The 19,402-nt window shown below is 40.8% G+C and overlaps 2 protein-coding genes across 9 annotated transcripts in view; one reads left to right on the top strand and one right to left on the bottom strand.

Annotated features, from left to right (window-relative positions):
- Positions 1 to 635: 635 nt before the first annotated feature.
- f2 (coagulation factor II (thrombin)) lies at positions 636 to 12,172 on the bottom strand. Its single transcript, XM_020619153.1, has 16 exons — positions 12,126 to 12,172; positions 11,451 to 11,677; positions 10,323 to 10,403; positions 7,161 to 7,240; positions 7,047 to 7,071; positions 6,097 to 6,162; positions 5,885 to 5,993; positions 5,658 to 5,794; positions 4,820 to 5,113; positions 4,616 to 4,732; positions 4,245 to 4,371; positions 3,829 to 3,996; positions 2,947 to 3,120; positions 1,867 to 2,045; positions 1,609 to 1,679; positions 636 to 839 (listed from the first exon to the last, which is right to left on the bottom strand). Exons 1-16 carry the CDS (start codon positions 12,170 to 12,172, stop codon positions 687 to 689), a joined length of 2,055 nt encoding a protein of 684 aa, XP_020474809.1. The 3' UTR covers positions 636 to 686.
- The window catches only part of mlpha (melanophilin a), a 27,780-nt gene continuing 9,173 nt past the window's right edge, over positions 796 to 19,402 (top strand). For 4 of the 8 annotated variants that reach the window (XM_020619148.1, XM_020619149.1, XM_020619143.1 and 1 more), the window contains exons 1-6: positions 5,723 to 5,808; positions 7,509 to 7,571; positions 13,434 to 13,589; positions 14,065 to 14,333; positions 16,614 to 16,730; positions 17,518 to 17,631. In XM_020619148.1, coding sequence (XP_020474804.1) covers positions 16,615 to 16,730; positions 17,518 to 17,631 — 230 coding nt within the window. In that variant the 5' untranslated portion in view covers positions 5,723 to 5,808; positions 7,509 to 7,571; positions 13,434 to 13,589; positions 14,065 to 14,333; position 16,614. Of the gene's footprint in view, positions 883 to 1,645; positions 1,828 to 1,988; positions 2,121 to 2,213; positions 2,281 to 3,851; positions 4,104 to 4,635; positions 4,762 to 5,722; positions 5,809 to 7,508; positions 7,572 to 13,433; positions 13,590 to 13,921; positions 13,967 to 14,064; positions 14,334 to 16,613; positions 16,731 to 17,517; positions 17,632 to 19,402 lie in introns of those variants that run through there. The other 4 variants (XM_020619144.1, XM_020619146.1, XM_020619145.1 and 1 more) reach the window with 4 other exon arrangements.

Raw genomic sequence — 19,402 nt, 5'->3', positions numbered from 1 at the left:
AGCGATATGTAACTTGGATGGAAAAAAAAACTGGGATGCAGGAGTTTGGTTTTAGACGTTTGGTGACTTCTACCAACCAAAAAAGGAACATGCAGTATCCTGTATGGATAGGTGCTCATAATTGTTTGGGTTTCAGACGTGCCAGGTCAGATATATCAAAGAGACTCTTAAGTGTGACCTGAGTACTGTTGACTTGAATCTGAAATGACTGGACTGTGACCAACATGTAGCAGGATTTGATTTGGTCAGAGAGGTCACTGTCAATCACTGTAACAGCCTAATGATGTTAGATCTCTGTTGTCATGTCATTAATGTGTCCTTGTGTATGTCCACCGCTGGCCGACCGACTGCAGGAGAAGCTGGGCAATCACATGCTCACACTGTAAAACAATAACTGTTATTTCCTTGTATTTGTAAGACACTCCCACTAAACCTCCTGGTCAACTAATGATTACTAGACTGATGCTGCGTTGTTTGTGTTGTCATGGAGGTTTTGTATCTGTGCTTTGCTTCTTTAAAAGCTGTTCAGTAAAATGTTCACATGTGACTTGTAACGGCTTATTTTCACAGGTTTTATTTGTCCAAACAACTGAACATAATCAGGTAAGCATGTTAGGTAGCATGTGAACAAGCTTTATTAGCAGTGTGTTGCTTGACAGGGAGAACGGGAGGTGATGAACATATGTCTAATTCACTGCTTCTTCTGACTTGTCAATAACTTTCTTCATCCACTTGCCCAGCCTGAACAGGTGCGTGTAGAAGCCGTACTTCCCATCTCGGTCGCAGCCCTCACCCCACGACACAATGCCTATCTGATACCAGCGGTTCTCAGCCGGGTACTGGACAGAGAAGCAAATTAAAATGTGGCGAATCATTACAAAGGTAATAACAGAGCGGTTTTTCTGTAGCACTTCACATTAGGTTGCTTATAAGCAGTAGAGACATTTTAATACATGGCTTGTGATGCAGTTGTAGCACTTTAAAGGAATAAGTTGATTAATTGATTTGACAGTTTTTAATAACAATTAGTTGAATGGGTCATTCTTTCTACCCTTTATGTTTTATGTGATAATAAACAGATATCTTTGGATTTTGGTTTGTTGAACTAAACAAGACAGAAGGCCTTAAATTGGGACTTTAGAAAATTATTTTCTTTATGTATTGTTTTTTTTTTCCATTTTGAAGACTAACAGTTAACTTAGTTATTAATCACTTAGCTGAGAAAATAATCTAGTGATTAATAACAACATGTCTAAGTGTCTGTTAATTTAGGTGGAGGACACTATAAACAGATAGTGAACACAGCTGTAGTAATATAGAATTTACCTTAGAAGTTGGAATTGTTAAATATATAAATAAATACTAAGTAATAAACAGTTAAAATGTCATTTGAGCTAATTCACAAATGCAGTATAGTGTGTTTTAGACCTTGTATTTTACAGATTGCAAATGAGAAGTACAATCATGTTACTGATTGCAATTGCTTTACTGTTATTGTCTTTTGTTGCTGTTTATATAGCATCACAGGAGGAGTTATTGTGAGACTTACAGCTACATTTTATTACACGTTACTGTGTCGACTAGCAGATGTAAAGTGTCATTGTTTACCTTCATCACAAATGGCCCGCCGCTGTCTCCCTCACAGGCGTCACCCCGCTGCGTGTCCTCTGGTTTAAAACCTGCACCACACAAACAGCCTGAATTTAAAGGGAAATTGCTTTGGAAACTCACTTGTTAACAAGAGTCTGCTGTTAACAGTTCATCCTGATTTGTCTGGAGCAAAGTGGTGGAGCAATTGTCCCCATCCTCCAAAAACTAAGCTGTCTGGTTTGTATGTTGTTCCTTATTTATTGAACAAAGAGTTACCAGCACAGAACATGTTGTCTGTGACTGCGACTGATGTGGAGCTGCGGCAGATGTCCTGCTCCACGATCGGTAGCTGGATTTGCTGAAGTACTGTGGGTAATTTTCTTGTTGCTGGGTTCCAGGTTTCCTTCAGGTTCCCCCAGCCACTCACCCGTCCCTTGTAGCCCCCGATCATCAGACTGGGGGAGGAAAGTCACCATTAGATGGCTCAGAAAACTCAGGCGCATAAAGGCCTCAATGTACAACAAACCATGGTGAAAGGCACCCAAGTGTTGATCATCAGTATCTGCATGAAGCACTTGTTCTCTGTGGAAATGTCATTGGATTTAAACTTTGAATGTTTCCAGGCAGAGAGAAGACTTCTGCTAGAGCATGAGAATACCTTCAGAAATTCAACACAAAGCTGGACAGCAGGTAACAAGTAATGTTTTCACCTTTGCCCTAAGGTTGATGTAGGAAACTGTGATGGCGTCACAGCTGGGGCTAAACTGAACCAACATTGCTTGTCCTCTACAGTTGAATGAGTCAATCTGTTTTGGTAAACTGAAGTTTTGTTTTGCATGGTTTCATGAAAGTCCCTGAATGCCCACATTAATTTGTTAATGGGATGACTAAAGGCAGGAGTATGTTTGCATCAAGCTGTGCCTGACCCCTCCACAGTTTTGATTTTGAGGTACTGCATCCAACAACTTTTGTACATCTCCATAATTGACAATCGCTCTGCACAACAAGTGGCTGGAATTGCTGAAAGGTTTTCATTTGCATTACTTTCCTTACTTCTTCTGTGAACAACTAAGTAAACCACCGTGAAACATGTTGTTGAGGAGAGTCTATCAGGAAAATGTGTCTGATTCGCGCTGTCACTTTCTAGCCAACCTTGGGACATGGGTTTCCAGAACCATGTTCAGACAGCAGGTCATACTTTCCAGAACCATGTTCAGACAGCAGGTGAGTAGTCGGTAGTATGTAGTCAGGCACATCCTGACCCAGCTCCCCACATCCGTGAGCTGAGCCCCATAAATGAAGCAGAACCTGAATTAGGACACTGCTTCTCTGTGACATCTGAAGCATGTTTCTTACTTTTGGGCAACCTCCTTGGTGGGCAGACAGATGGGAAAGATTTCATCTGTGAATCTGACGGGCCTTCTCATGTGCAGCAGAGCGATGTCACGGTTCAGATTTTCCTTCCAGTTGTACCTTGGATGGACGATGATTTTATCAATGGCCACGATCATCTCAATGCCACGCTCAAACCTGCAAAGTAATGTAAAAGTTCAGTGCAAGTCTAAGAAATCATTTAGTCCTTTAACAGGCAGGCTGCAGTGGCAGGATGTTAAGTACATTTACTTTATACTGAAGTAAAACTTTGTACTGGAGTATTTGCATTTTATTACCTTGTACACATGCTCCACTACAGTTTAGAGGGACATGTTGTTTTTATTCCACTGTATTTATTTGATAGCTGCAGGTTCATATAAGAATTAAATTTACATAATGAATCATACGTCTACATGAGAGTCCTTGTTACATTTCGGATGTCTGCAAATTCTTATCAGATCAGGTTAAGCTTGCCAATATGTCACAGTGATCTTAGGGAAACTGAAGAATGAATCCAGTTTTGTGCCTCCTGTCTTTATTTTTCTTTGTTCCTCACACCTTAACCATTACATGGCCCCTAGTTTGAGAAACATTGGACAAACTATATATGAAGTGTTAATGTAGCTCTGCATCGAACAGCTCCAGCAGTAAAATGCTGCTGAAGCATCAGTTTATCTGTGTTAATGTAGTTTATGATATAGTCAAAGGGCTGATTTTCTGCAGAATGAGTGTTCTTGATATTAGTTATAGTAGCAGGACTTTAAATGCAGGCCTTTTTGTGTAATGCAGCATTTTTGCAATGTTATACTGGTGCTTTTACATAAGAATCTGAGTACTTCCTCCACCAGTGACAGGCAGGCTTACTTGGCCCTGTTGTGTTTCCCCAGGCGCACCAGGATGTCGTTGCTGGTGAAGTTCTTTTGCCAGGGTGGGTAGAGGATGCAGTGAGCTGCAGTGAGGATCCACTGATCGCTGATCAAACTGGCACCACACAGCAGCTCCTGTGGGGTGCGCTTGTACAGCATCACCTGCCTGCAAACAATACAGTCAGTACCTCTCCAGGCAGTAATGTTATACTGTGGTACGCAGTGGTGGAATGCAACTAAATACATCTACTGTACTGGAAGTACAACTGTGAGGTACTTGTGCATTTAACAAGGTTACAGCTTCTTGTTAGTGTGGTTACCATGGTTACAGCTTGTTTTCAGTGGTTACCATGGTGACAGCTTGTTATGACTGTGGTTACTATGGTGATAGCCTCTTGTTGTTAGTGTGGTTACCATGGTGCTGAGGCCACCTCAGCATCATTGCCCCCGACGATGCGTTCCCCTCTGTACGACTCCAACAACTCATCCTCCTTTGCGTCCTTCTTGCCCTTCTTTTCAAACAGGGGGCGCTGTCCACACTCTGATTAAACCAGTCAGTACAATGGTGAGCCAGACTGTAAACCAGTTAACTAGACAGTAAACCTGTTAGCTAATCACCAAACCACAGAATAAGCTGATAACTGGTCAGTTAAGGCATCAGCCAGGCAGCAACTCTGTCTGTGTTCTAACCAGTTAAGTTTATGTTGGCACTCTGTCTGCCACTTAGCTGATTATCTGTGTAAGGGCATGGTGCTGTTACCTGACCGACTAATCAAGGGACGTACCACTCTCTCCTTGTCCGAAGGTACGAGGACTGAACATCATTTTCCTGGTGGGCGTGACGACGGAGCGCTCCATGCCTACAGTCTCTGTCATCAGTCCGTCATCAAACAATGGATCCTCTGGAAGACCGACAGGTGCACCGAGACAGGTGAGGCAGAGAGTTGCACCAGTAAAATAATCTGCCAATTTGTACTTGAAATACCCACCACAGAGCTCCAGGTCACAGTAGTCGATTGTCACATTTCCGGAATCTTCCACATAGCACCAGGGGCCCTCTGGGTCTTTGTCGGGGTTACGGCACTTGTTGCCCTGCAGACTGACCTCGGGGATGAACTCCTTGTCCTTGCTGAGGGCTGTTGCAACTGGCGATGACCACTGCAGACAGGTGTGGCCTCCCAGGGTGATGCCCAAGTTGCCAGTGTAATCTAAACCATAGTTTGGTAAACACTCACCGGTTTGGACCGGTTTAAGGGCCACAGTGGGTGGGACGAAGACCTCGCCTTGACCGGAAAAGGAAAGTGTGCATAGTTAAGCTTGTAGCTTCGCAGACAATTTGACAATCCTGCCCACTTTACACAGTGATTGGCCCGATGAGTGCAAGTATGAAAGTAGGCGGGGTTTTCCTGACAAAAATGGTCCAGTTTAAAGACCTTGTCTCCATTTGACCGATCGCTGCCCTGTGGCAGGTAAAGTACTTGAGTTCAGAGCTGCCTGTTTGCTCTCTGGTCAAATAAATTCAAACTGTTACTGAACTTGTCTTTGCAGGCAGAGCTTATTCCCATAGTGTGTATGACCCCTAACAAGCTCTACCAATTAAAATCTCTGTGAATCATATTACAGTTAGTGAAGTGTGACTCAGAGCTGTCTGAATCCTCCACTCCTACTGCTAATGTTCAGTTACTACTATTGGCATTAGTAACATTGTACTGTTCCATTCCTAGATTGTAGAGATCAAGAGCTAGTAGGATGAATATACATGAGTACCAGTGGTACTACTTCTTGTTGTTGTTGTTGTTGTTGTTATTAGTACTAGCAGATACTTACCACATATTGGTACCCTGCAGGTCTCTTTCTGGACTGTTGGGTCTTGAGTGAAACACCAGGGACCCTCTGGACTGTCATTAGGGTTTCGACAGAAGTTCTCCTTCAAGGTGCTGTTTGGTTCTGAGGCATTAAACTCCCTACAGACAGACAGGTAATTAGAAAGGTGAACAGTCAGATGGGTGAACAAACACGTCGTTTAATTGGCTGTCAGTGATTTAGTTTGTTACCTCATAATAGGATGTGGGAAGCTGTGTTTCCAGTGCTGACACAGCTTCCCTGATTTTGTGATGTTGATATATCCTTCATAGTTCGCCTCCTTGTCATAAATACAGTGACCTGAAAATACACATACCCGTACTCTGTCAGTTTATATGTACGTGTGTTTTCATAAGTTTGATCAGGCTTTAGGTGTTTTTTTTTGTTTGTTTGTTTTTTTTACCTGCTATACATTGTCTGACAGTGTCGACGCCTGTTTCGGTTCTGGTTATCTGAGTTCCTTTACAGACTGGACAGCAAACGGACAGGGAGTTAGATGGTTGTGTGCTCAGGCTGGTGTGTGTGAGCTGTGCTGGACTTTGTTCATGTTTGTAGTACACATAATGACATTACAAATTAAATATTGCACAAAGTTAGACCAGATCAGAAGTAAAGCTGTCAAAGAATACAAACAGCCGTGTATTAACCCTGGTACAGTTACAGTTTCTCTGTACAGGAAGCTTAGCTAGGCTAGCATTTTCCCTCTGCTTCCAGTCTTTAGGCTAAGCTATTCTAATCACCTCTGTCACTGCAGAAACAATAATGGGAGGCCACCATCTTTCATCCAAATTTAGCTTACATTTTTGCCCATCCTGTATGTTCCAGCAAACATTCTGGAAACTTTTCTCATCATCTCCTAATAAATTAGCTGCTGTTTAACATTTAATTACTGGGATATTTCCAGGAGAGGCTTACACAGTTCTGTGCTAACCATAAGAGAAATGGAGAAAGTGTGAGTTTCTAGAGTTAAGAAAAAAAAATATTCATTTCAATTTGTATGTATCTTGTATAGCGCCAAATCTTGACAAAAGTCAAAAGACACTTTACAAAGTAAAATCTAGACTTTACTACTACTATTATTATTATTATTATTATCATTATATAGGAAAAACCCAATTAATCCCCCTTGAGCAAGCACAGCGGGGATAGAAAAAATAGAGAATTATGTTGTAGTTCTGTGAAAAATAGTTCATAAATGGACGTCACTGTCCATGAGTTTCCTAGACAGATGAACACAAATCAGAGCAGTTCAGAATGAGGTTGTTGGCATTTAGTCACAAGTTTTTTCCACGCAGAAATTGAAAATGTTGATAGGAACAGGTGTGTGTGTGTGTGTGTGTCAGCAGTACTTACCCTGGTATTTCTCCCAGAATTTCTCCTGAAGGACAGAGTTTGTTTTCTGGTCAGGTTTATTGTTGTGATTAGAGGTTAATTATTGAATTAGGTCAGAACAAAGTGGAGTCGTACTGTTTTTTCCGTTTGCTCGAACACCTCTCTGGCTTCTTCATGGTCACAGATCTCCTCGAAACACTCTCTCTCCAGGTTTCCTGTAAGTGTAGAATAAAACATGCGAAGACATCGCAGTCATGGCCCCACCCCTGCGACACAGGAGTTTCACAGTCTGATCGTTTGGTGTCTGTGTGTGTCTTTGTGGCCATTCTGTCTCCTTGTGGTTGTTGTCCATGTCCTTATAGTCATGTTGCCTCATTGTAGTCATTTTGTTTCTCTTTGTGGCCATCTTGGATCTATTTGTGGTTTTGTTTATTGCTGTGTTTTGTGGTCATTTTGTATCTGTGGTTGTTTTCTGTCTCGTAGAGCGGGTCGTCTTCTAACCTGAGAGTTGGAACTGAACCCTGGGTGCTCGGGGTGTTATCACCGGTAAGCAAATTTGTGATTGCATGTGTGTGTGAATGGGAAATAGTGTAAAGTGCTTTGAGTGTGCTTCAGTTCATAGAAAAGCACTAGAAAAATAGTCACAAGAAAAAGTCACGGCACTCTTTGCAGTTTCCTGGTTTTCTCCATAAATTGGTCATGAAATCTTCACCAGAGTCAAATAACAAACACAGTATTTCTAAGCTGATAAAACACAGACAGTCCTGATCTTTCATGTCTTTGTTGAACGCACTCATTAAACATACACAGTGATGGTGGACAAAGTCAGGGCAACACCAAGCTTCTGATGTCACTAAAGGTCAGCTGGAGTCAGGTGTTAGCAAACCTGGAGTCCAGTCAATGAAGCGAGACTGGAGGAGTGGTTTAGTGCTACCCTGACTTATGAAAACATTCAGACAGTGTCAGTGTGCTGTTCACAAGCAGCATCAGCTGATGTGAGCCAGGCCTCACTAAAAAGATCTCAGAAGAGCTATGCTCAAGAGTTGTTGATCTGCATGTAGCTGGACAGGGTTACAGAGTCATCTCACTGACTTTAGATATTCACCATTCGACAGTTAGACATACTGTCTATAAATGGAGACAATTTGGTGCTGTGGCTTCTCTCCATAGATGTGGGCGCCCAGCCAGGATCACTCTAAAGGCCCAACGCAGAACGATCAGTGAGGGGAAAAATAAGCCCTAGAGTAACAGCTAAAGACCTGAAGGATTCATTGGAGCTGGTTAACATCTCTGTTCATGAGTCAGCCAAATGCTAAATAATGAACAGGCATGGTAACCAGGACACCACGGAGGAAGCCACTGCTCTCCAAAACCAACACTGCAGCAGCCTGAAGTTTGCCAAAGACCACCCTGACACTCCACAACACTACTGGGAAAATGTCCTACGGACAGATGAAACCAAGGTAGAACTGTCTGGGAGGAACACACAGCGCTATGTATGGTGTGAAGAGAGAACCGCATACCAACATGAAAACATCATCCCAGCAGTGAAGTACGGTGGAGGATTATCATGATCTGGACCTGGACCACTTGCCACTCTGGAGTGAAAATGAATTCCCCAGTTTATCCAGGTATCCTATAGGATAATGTCAAGGTGGCTGTCAGCAAGCTGAAACTCTGAACAAATTGGGTGAGGCAGCAGGACAATAAACCTCAACATCGAAGTAAATCTACTACAGAATGGCTTCAGAGAAACAAAACCTGTCTTTTGGAGCAGCCCAGTCAGAGCCCAGACTTCAACCCAACAGAGACGCTATGAAACGCCCTCAAGACGTTCACACCAGATGTCCTGAGAATATGTCTGAGCTGAAGCAGCTCTGTCAGGAAGAATGGTCCAAAACTCCTCCTGAACGTTGTGCAGGTCTGATCCACAGCTACAGGAAGCGCTGTAGCTTAGAAATGTTGTGTTTGTTGATATTTGTGACTTTGGTGAAGATCGGGTCACATTTCATGACCAGTTTATGCAGGAAACTGCAAACGGTGCCATTACTTTTTCATGCGATTGCAAAAGACCATTTACCATTTGTTGTTTTATCTTTTCTGTTGTGTCTGTTGTTATGTTCTGTCTTCTTGTTGCTGTGTTATCTGTTTTGTAGCTATCTTGTATCCCTTTGTGTGTATGTTTTTGTTGTTTTTCTCTTCATAGTTTTTGTGTGTTTGTCATAATTTTGTCTCCTTGTTGTTTCATATTTTTGTTCTTACGTTGTTTTGTCTCTTGATCATTTCCTCTCTTGCTGTTTTGATTGACGTTCCAACATGAAATATTAACATTCACTTCTAGGTGTGTGGCGAGATTTCGTGCCACTGCGTCTGCTCAACACAGTCCAGCAAAAATACAACTTCTGCTGTGTTTTAACACACGGGGCTGCGTTGGTCGGGGGCAAGGGGCTGCAGGGGGAGTGCTGCAAGTGTGATACGGCCACGTTGTGATGAGTTGATGTGGCTTCATTCACATTTCCAGCCCATGAATTTCCATTGTGTTTTGGTTAGCCATGCTGCTAACGTAGCCTACTCTACCTTTCCACTAATTCTACCACCTGTGTGTCGGGATTGATAGATTAAAAAACACAGTTTAACATCCAGTGCTAATGAAAATGCATCGCGTGTCGTTATGGTGTGTTAACTGCGCCCCAAATCCTACAGTGAATAGTAGTTAATACTCATGCTAAGAAAGTAAACTAAAGAGTCTCCTTCCCGTGGGTGTCCATGTCCCAATCGTCCCCTATATCTGATTGGTCAACCCAGTGCCTTTGCCGGATGATGTCACTGTCTAGTGCGGTGCAGTTAGCGTGAAAATAGTTCAGAAAGTCACACACAGCAAAACCTTTAACAGTGCTGCATATTGTTGTCTTTTACTGCATGTAATAATTCACATTCAGGAAGTAGAACTGAAATGACATTCAGTACAAGATGATTAGTTAAAACATTTCAAAATGCATCTAGAGACTTTCAGTCACTGAGGAGTTCTTAAAAATAGCATTATTGTATCAAGTACTGTCTTGTCTCGTGAGCTGAGTGTATCATCACACCCGACTCACTTCCGGTTGAACCTTGACCCCTGGGGCCCATGATCTACCGAGGCTTCTCAAATGAGTCAGAACTACTTTTCTGTCCACTTGTCCATAAACTACGAATGTGTACAACCTTGACAATGGAAAGTCACTGCTGTAACACAGTAATCCACAATACTGAACGGTTGTAGATCACTGATTTAGACCTTTTAAACAGGTAACATACCTGGTTTCAGCTCCTCAAACACTTGATTTGCCCTCCGGCTGCGGACCAACAGCTGCGAGGCCAGCTGGCTGCTGAGGAAAACTACAAAAAGAAAAATCATCGGTCCTGTTGCACAGTCATCCTCCAGTTTAGTAGCTTCTCCTCTGCTGTATGCTTTTTAAGAGGTGTTGCTACAGTTTTGTCCACTCATTTACACAATGTCAGAATAAGTAGTACTGTAGAATAAAACATCATCACCTTTGTGAAGCAGGATTTACTGCAGAAACTACTAGCTGTATTGCTTTTAGCTAGGGTAGCTAATCAGGTAATCATGGTGTTTAAATTTATTGAAATTAGGTTACTGTTACATTACTGTATTACTGTTGTTGTTACTATCATTACTGTGATGGGTTACAGATGGTTCTGGTCATTAGTAGAAGAAGTATTCAGATCCTTAAGTAAAACGTTCTGTGATTTAAAAATACTTTATTACAAGTAAAAGTCTTGAACTGAAAAATTATGTAAAGGTAACCAAAATTTGTTAAAGGTACTGAAAGTAAAGTAGTCATGATTAAACAAAGTCCCCAGCAACTGAGTATTTGTATTTGTCAGTAGTATTTTAATGCTGTGTAGCAGGGCGCGGTGGAGCTGGTTTGAATTACACCATTAACAGGTGGTAGTTAGTTTGTGACACGTTTATAATGATCATAAGTTCTATATCTAAAATCTGGAACTCAATAGCACAGTATTTCCTTATAATTTGCACTGGAAGAAGTATAATGTAGTGTGTTATGTAATGGAAATAATCAAGAAAATACAAAATTGTACTTAAGTTCAGTAGTTGATTACTTGATCCAGACATAGAACTATTTCTTCACAAATCATCCAGAGGTAGTTTAAATACATTTAATCCTACCTTTTTTGTTTCTGTATTTGCAGTCATGGCTGTAAAGCACTTCAAGTTGCATGCACCAAAATACAAATTTTATCACAGCTTATTTCAGTTTATAATGTACTACCACTGCCACTACTTCTACCTCTGCTCCCAGTATTACTGACACTTTCTAGTACTTTTCCTACTTGTATTAGAGCTAGTACAGTGACAACTTGTACCACAGTAATGAGGAGAATGAGATCAAGCCGCGTTACCATGGTTTGCCAGGCAGCCGTGCAGTAGAATCAGCAGCAGAGCAGCAGCTGGTTTCATTGTGGGCCCCACTGTGATCCAGACGTCCGAGCTCAGAACCAGATCAGCACAGTCCTTCAGTGTCTCAGTGTGTCGCTTTGTGTTCAGGGCAATATTGACCAGAGGGTCAAAGTATGAGTCCTCAGGCTGAGTGGGACATGTTTGTTTTGACTCAGGCAGCTGCACGTCTCTGATGTAGGACACGCAGTAGTCAGTTTGTTAGGAACCCCTGTCTCACACTAAGACAGGCTAATCTAACAGTAAATCCTTCTCCACAACAGTGATGATGATCAGTTTGTTCAGACTGTTTCACAGAGGTGTTGATTCAGCTGTGTGATCACTGTGGAGGCTGCACACTGGGCACTTTACTGACAGGTGCTTCTATTACTGTAGATACTACACACCCAAACTGACCTTTTAAGTTGAATTTTTTTTGTTGTGATAGATGCATAAAGTGTATAATAGAGACATAATTTGCCTTGAGCAATATCAAACTTGTTCTTTTAGCACGTCTTTATATTTTGAAATTTCTCTGAGGTTTTAACAAAACTTGAGACCAGTCATATTAGCTGTGAACAGGAACTCTGTTTTCAGATTTTTTTTTTTGATTTTCTGATCACCTGACAGTGTAACATCACCTGCTGTAGGCTGGAACATCCTTCTTTGTCCATCCTTTACTTTTCATATTCTTAGACAGATCAACTTCATGACACCAGCCGTTATAGTAGATTAAAACTTGTGAATTTCATAAGTGGCAATAGGTTTCCATTTAATATTCTAGCTGTCACAGCAAGAGCGCCACCTTTGTCTGAAATGTTCCTTACTCTCTGTTGTGTGGCTGCTTATGTTTGGTGCTTCGGCTTCTTTTATTGAACAAAAATGAGCTTTTTGTAGAAAAATGTACATATTTTCCACAGTGTGATATTGTTAAAAGCCTTGTTTTATGTATAAAATATTAGAAGCACAGTATTAAATTAAGTTAAACCAGCGCTATTCCCAGAGTGATGTTAAGCTTGGTTTAGACCCTGTTAGACGCTCGTTCCAGGACATCTGCTCTTTTGTAGATTCAGGAGCCTTTCTGTATGAAACTGGACTTTCCAGTTTTAGCCCCTGGAGTAACACTGATAAAATATTTGTCTCAACCATCACTGCGACATCAACAGTGACCGTATGAACTTTTGTTCCTGAGCTGTTTAGAAATTCGTCATCAGTGTAAATGAGCAGGTGATGTGTGGGATGCTGCTTGGATCAAAGGTCAGGGCTCTGTCTCTGTCTCTGTCACGTTTCCTCGGCTCACACTTTTAAAACATACCGGATACACATATCAGTTAACAGAAAAATTAGCAACATAATGGCAGAGAAAACTAAGGGTTAGAAAGAAATGTAGTGTTAAACACACTCTGGGTCTGTATTGATCCAACTTGTGGCTGACCCAGCACAGATCTGAGCAAATATTTACTGAGGTGAAAGTCTCTGGTCAGGTTTCATACTTGGACACCAAACAAAAACTCAGTTATTACCAGCTCATAGAGGCTGTAATGTTCGTTACCACATTACACACAGAAGCAGATCTCCTGGTGTCACTGAGTAAGGTTGATTGTGGTATTTGTGCTGCAGATTTGTCTGAATGTGATCTGAAGAGAGACAAGTTAATTCAGGAATAAATAAAGCAGAATAACTAAGGAGACAAGTCATAACAGTGACTTGTTTTCAGCTGCATGTGGAGCTGATATTTATTTTGTAAAATAACGCAGTGCATGAGATCTCTATTTTGAAAACAGGAAGATGTAGCAGGTAATTTCCGCAAAACGAGTAAACAAATTCTGCAGCACCGGGCTGAGGCAAGTTTCAGTCTGTGCTGAGTTACTTCATTCTTTTTCTCAGAGTTCTTAATTTTTCCCTTGTCTTCATATTTTAACCCAAACATTTCCCATCTTTGTCCTCAGGTATCATGTCTCTGATTGTGTTGTCCATCCTGTCCTGCGACCATTGCAGCAACCTGATGATGTGCAACAAATGGGCCCCAAACTATTGGTGGGCAGCCATGGTCTGGAGGGGCTGGGGACCAGCTGCTCGTTGATATGGACGGAGAAATTGTTCAGGTGTGTTGGACACACGAGGAATTTGACTCCGGTAAAGTGGCTCTCGGTGTGCATATACCATGTTCTTCTGTAGGGCAATGAGTAAGCAAGATAAGACGGAGAGAACAAGAAAAGAGAAAGAATGTCTATTAGGAAAACAAAGATAGAGTAGTTATAAATATATATGCACACACAGTTTATATTGTTGTATGTTTATATATTTTAGTTTTGGACGTTTGTTGCAAATTGATCAATTTGCATACAACTTCAGGTAGGGTTGTACTATTCAATTGTAAGGCTGGAACCATCTTTTTCATTATCAATACATCTGACAGGTGCTTTCTTGAATAATCAGTTGATTGTTCAGTGGAAAGAATTGAACTGTTCTCTAAGCTGAAGTAAGTTTATTTTTAAAGTCCTCTTTTATCAAAATGTGTAGTAAATAGTCATGTTTATGAAACTGGTGATCCTTTCTGTCCTTGGTTTCATCTTTCAGGTTCTGATCATTGCTGCCCTGCATTTCATCTGTCAGCTGGGTCCTATCAGATGCCCAGTGGCTCACCACAGAGTTTCACATCCTCTACATGGTCATCACCATGGCGGTGTGTTGCCTTCTCTACTGGATGTCGTATGGCGTCATTGTCATGATGGCCACCTTCTGTCAGCCACGTCTCTTCAGCCCCTTCGCCAGCATTGTTCTGTTGATCCTCGCCAAAAGTAGTACCGTCATTTGACTCTGTGATCTACTTCCTCATGAAGGAACAGGTGACACAAACACACCTGTCGCTATGTCTAAGTGGTAGATTCTTATATAGAAAAGTAAAATAACATTTGTTCAAATGATCCCAGGAATTAAATTTTTGTTGCAGAGAAGATTTTCATTCACCATACAATGTAATTATTTGCTATATGCTATCAGTACTAACGCACTGAAGAAAAAACTAAATTTAGAAAAACATTTAAAGAAAAATTTTGTCAAGTATAAACTTATAGAAATATAAAATAAAAAATGAAGAAATTGAGCAAGAAAAATATAGTAAAATGAAACAATGTCGAGACAGTGAGACAAAATTAATTTAAAAATAAACATCAAGAGTCATTAAAGAGAGAGTTTTTCTGTCTTGTGAAAGTTGAAAGAAGGACCAGGACTCAGCAGTTCCCATTTCAGATAGTTTACTTCACAAGTGAACAACAGCATAGATGCATCTTAAATGTACAGTATTACAAAGACACTGGTAATACTTACACAAGTCCCTGATATTACCCTAAATTTGTCCTCATCTTTGTACCCAACATGGCAACCTCTGACCCCACACAGAAACCCAAAGTTTCATACAAAACAGACTTAATGGACAGCAAATGAAGATGTCGTGTCTAAATCCTCTTGAGCTATGTGAGCTTGTAGGTCTCATTTCAGCCTGCAGATCATATCTGGTTGGGTACAGCAGATTTCTGCTTGATCAGTGGGGTTTTGTTGCATTCTCATTTATTCTGATTTCATAACAACAAATATGTGAATAGCTGGGCGGAGCGTGGCAGGTCATAATAAAGCACAGTGGAGCAGGAAGAGGGAGCAGTGGGCAAAGCAGAGTTGACTGATTTGGGCCATCATGCTAGTGCTACCTTAAACGTAGGGTTGGCGATTCTTTTCAGAAGCATTTTTGTTATATTTCTTGAAATTTTCTTTTCATCCCAATGGCAATAAATACATCAGCACCATCTGTGGCAGCAGCAGGGCTGTAAACTCCTGACCAGTAATTTCACCCGGTCAGAGCAAAACCATTGGATGGCCTACCTGCCTCTCAACCTAACTTCCTACTTGGGCGAACTCTGCCTTTGCACTTATTGCACGAGCCACGAGTCTCCCGAAAGGACAAAGCAGGCAGACGTGTTACTGCTGTGTTTTTACAGGTAAAGGTACCCACAACAGCTTACAGTCCCAAATGCAGACCGCATTCGAAAAAGTTGCAACTAAAAAGAAGTTGGATGCTACAAGAAGTAAAACCAGAATTAACACTGAATCTCAGAATCAGCTTTACTGGCCAAGTGTGTCAGACACACGAGGAATTTGACTCTGGTACATCTGCTCTCAATGTGCATGTACATATCCCCATGCAAGGGCCAAGTAAACAGTAAACCAGCACAAGGCTGTGTGATATAACAAAAATAAACAGTATAAACAAGCAACAGACAGTTCATACAATGCAAAATAAGCAGTATAGACACGCAGTAAACAATGCAGACAGACAGACAAAGGAATGCTCATTGAAATGAGATAAATAGGAATAAAAATAGAGTATTTAAAACTAGAGACCTGTATGAATCTGTATAATCTGTACAAGATATATTTACAGGTATTTCACTGAGGGTTATTGTCCAATCATACTATCGTGGGTTAAGTGTTTATTAGAGTGACAACCTGTAAGTAATCTGTAAGTACTCAAGGCAGTGTGTGTTCTTTCAAAATCCAACTTCCTCTTGCTGTTTTTTTTCCAGGAATGTCAGCTATACCTTTTAGGTTACATATTGTAACGTCAAGTTTTTAATTTAACAATAGAGTATGTATTAATTTTAAAAATGATTTGTTAAAACAATTTCATTCCTTTTTAATGCCACAGGTTTTCTTCATTTTTATTAATTATTTTTCAGTTTTTGTTGTAGCTACGGTATATTTTGTGTTGTTTTCCTCTCTTAATACTAGGCTTACTAGTAGTGTTAGCAATGAGCTCATCCACTGTGCAGCCGGACCTGCAGCGCCCTCCAGTGGCCACAGTCAATAGCTACACTCTGCTGACTGAGCAGGAGGAAGACCATGAGCTTTGCTCAAAAACACATTCTAAACATGTTTATGTCTCTGTCACATTAAATTATTACAACTTTATTTCTTAATATCAACTTTCACCTCATAAAATTACATTTTTCTCTTGAATTAGTACTTTTCTTTTGTCTCAAGGTTTTTCCAAAAAATATATTTTAAGTCTGAAAATGTCAGATTTTCCTTCACAGCAGCTTGTGCGTTTCACTGTGGACTTCTTTGTATTCCAGCATGTGTACTGTGTTGCTGCCTACATCTGTGGCTTGTCATCAGCTGGACGTTCATCATGTGATCAGCAGATTCTCGGTTACGCTTGGGTGTTTCACCACTCCAGCTGAAGACACACGGTCAGTCTGTTATCTCTGCACTTTAACCCCAGTTGTTGACTTTCTTTATCACTGTAACCTTTATAACTTTCATTTCATCAATGTAAAGTTACTGTCAGGTCTTTTCATTCACTGTGTTAGCGTAGAACTGTTTGATGCACTAACTCGGTATTTCCATTTACTTGTCTTTAATAATTGTTTTAATCCTTTAATCTGTAAAATGTTACATTTCACAGCAGAACTGATAATTTGATGTGTCTACAAAACCATTTCTGTCAAAAAATGGATCAACTAACCAATACTGGATCAAACAACAGATCTGAACTTTTTGAACGTCAGGGTGTGGTGACCAACTGCAGCGGAAATCAGAACATCACCACAGCTCGGCTTGTATTTAAACTGACAGTTTGTGCAGGGAGTTTTCAGCTTGAACGTTAAACTGAATAACATTTTCTAACTTAAAATCCAGTGAAAGTCATTTAGACTTTTGTTTCATGGCTTGTTTGTGTCCAGATGATATCAACGTAGTATAATATTATGAATTTTTTTCTTGAAATATTTCAACTTTGTGCTAAAAAAAATATTTACACTAAATATTTGTAACACGATTCTCAAAGTATGGAGCAGGACCTGCCTGCAGACAAGATGGTGGAAAGGTCAACCAGAAGTTGTAAACGTTTTCCAGGAGCTGGGTTAGCGTTAAAACTAACTCCTGCCATTTTGTCTATTGGGATCATTTTGCTCTCTGAGAACAAAAGTAATCTGTTCTTGCAGCTTTTGTTTAATCTGAATGTATTGACTATTTCAGTGTCATGGAGCGTAAACTGGATCTTTCCCGTCTGACCGATGAAGAAGCCAAACATGTGTGGGAGGTGATTCAGAGAGATTTTAACCTACGAAAAAAAGAAGAGGAGAGACTCGGGTACGTTCACAAACCCATTCACCTGTAGACAGCCCATTTTAACAGGGTCTATAATAATGTCCGTGGGAGCCAGGATGATGAGAGCAGCTGCTTGTGAAGACAAACTGAGTCTGGCTTATGTGAAGTTTGCAGGAATGTGACTGTGAAAGACACCATTGTTGTTGCATTTGATCACGGCTCAGTCACATGGACCCAAGTCTGCAGCACAAACAGTAAATGCACAAAAACCCCTGTGTTTCACAAAAGACTCCAACTCCCATCAGCCCTGGGGGCGAACTGACAAACAGCTGCAGGGAGAGTCTGGGTTAAAGATATCCTACAGAAACATCTGTGATGATCAATAATGACTTGATTCAGTTTGAATGGATCAGTAACTGATTATCACTGTGTGGAAACATTCATACAGAAAAAATAGAAACATGCTGAGCAAGTCAGACAGTATTTCAGTTTTATTTCCAATACAGATGTCTTTTTTAATCATACATTATCAGCTACAGTATTTACACTGGTGTTCAGCATGAAAACTAAGATATAAAAACAATGAAAAGTGTTTAACTGATTTAAAAAAAAAATCATCCTACTGCTACAAAATGTCACAGATATTGTAGAAGCTGCTTTCTAGTTTTTAAAGCAGTAAGAGTTCATCTCTCATTAGTGCCAATCTTTACGAATGTATCTGTGACCAAGCTACATGAAGAGATTCCCACATTACCTTCCAGACTGATGACAACAGTGGAGGCTCCTGAACTTTAAAAGGTCTTTGAGGTTTGTCTCTGTAGCCTTACACTTTCAGTTTTAAACTTGTAGGCCACAGCATCACAACTGTTTGATGGTCAGGTTCTTGTTGTGGACCACTGAGGGATCAGTTCTAGCATTTAAATGGAGCTTAGAGGAATCTCAGAGTGGTGAGTGTGTGTGATACTAAACAGCAACAGATGTTGACAAGTACACAGGAGTGTGTTTCATCGAGGTGAATGTGGACATTTAGTGTCATTATCACATGAAACACTGAGGGCACACTGTTCATTCACAGCATGTTCGCTCAGATACAGCTGTCACAGCTGTTCGAACTGGTCAAGAATGTGCTCATTTTAATGACAAATAATAGGAATGTTAACTAGGTTACTGTAAGTCTACTGATCCTGTATGTCGGCCAAGATTATCAAGTTTATTTAGTGTCTCCATCGTCAGCGGCAGAATGAGCAGCTACTGTGTGCAGTGCCCCCCGTGGACATACACACAACTGCCACTAAATCCCTGTGACACTGAAGGAAACGTAAATACATGAGGGTTCTCGGGCAGGTTTTCCCCAAAACCTGAGCAGAAACTCTTTTGCCAACTTTCTCTAGAGCAGTGGTTCTCAAACATTTTTTGTCATTCCCCACTTAAGAGGGTGGGCGAATTTTTAAGCCCCACTTGACAAAAAATTATAACGAAATTGGCCAGTTTTAAAATTTCAAATTGATTGAATTATCAAATAACACTAAGTTGAAAACGGATAAAATATAAGTGCAACTGTATCGTTTGACAGGGGGATAGTTTTCAATTTTGCAGCACCTGTCTCATCCAGCATAATCGACACCATGTCTACAGCAGCAGGGAGAATGAGCTGCTCAGCAATTGACTGGGGTGTGTTGTCTCTAAATGTCTTCTTAATTTGTTAGGTTTCATGTTGTCTGCTGCCAGTGGTTTAAGACACAAGACACACATGGGTCCCTCCTCTGCCCCCACCATTCCTACCGTGAATCCAAGCGAAAGATAGGCTTCATCA

Source organism: Monopterus albus, unplaced genomic scaffold (assembly GCF_001952655.1).
Source record: "Monopterus albus unplaced genomic scaffold, M_albus_1.0 scaffold215.1, whole genome shotgun sequence".
NCBI lineage: Eukaryota > Metazoa > Chordata > Actinopteri > Synbranchiformes > Synbranchidae > Monopterus > Monopterus albus.
Note: the sequence above shows the minus strand (reverse complement) of the source record. Positions and strands in the feature narration are given on the sequence as shown.

What these genes read in the sequence shown, in the direction of transcription:
- f2 (XM_020619153.1), bottom strand. Translation starts at nt 12,172, where the DNA reads ATGAAAAGTAAAGGATGGACAAAGAAGGATGTTCCAGCCTACAGCAG. An exon ending in GTTTGAGGAGCTGAAACCAG is followed by an intron (nt 7,241 to 10,322) that starts GTATGTTACCTG and finishes CTACACTTACAG; the next exon opens with GAAACCTGGAGAGAGAGTGT. An exon ending in GCGGGCCATTTGTGATGAAG is followed by an intron (nt 840 to 1,608) that starts GTAAACAATGAC and finishes TTCTCTGTCCAG; the next exon opens with TACCCGGCTGAGAACCGCTG.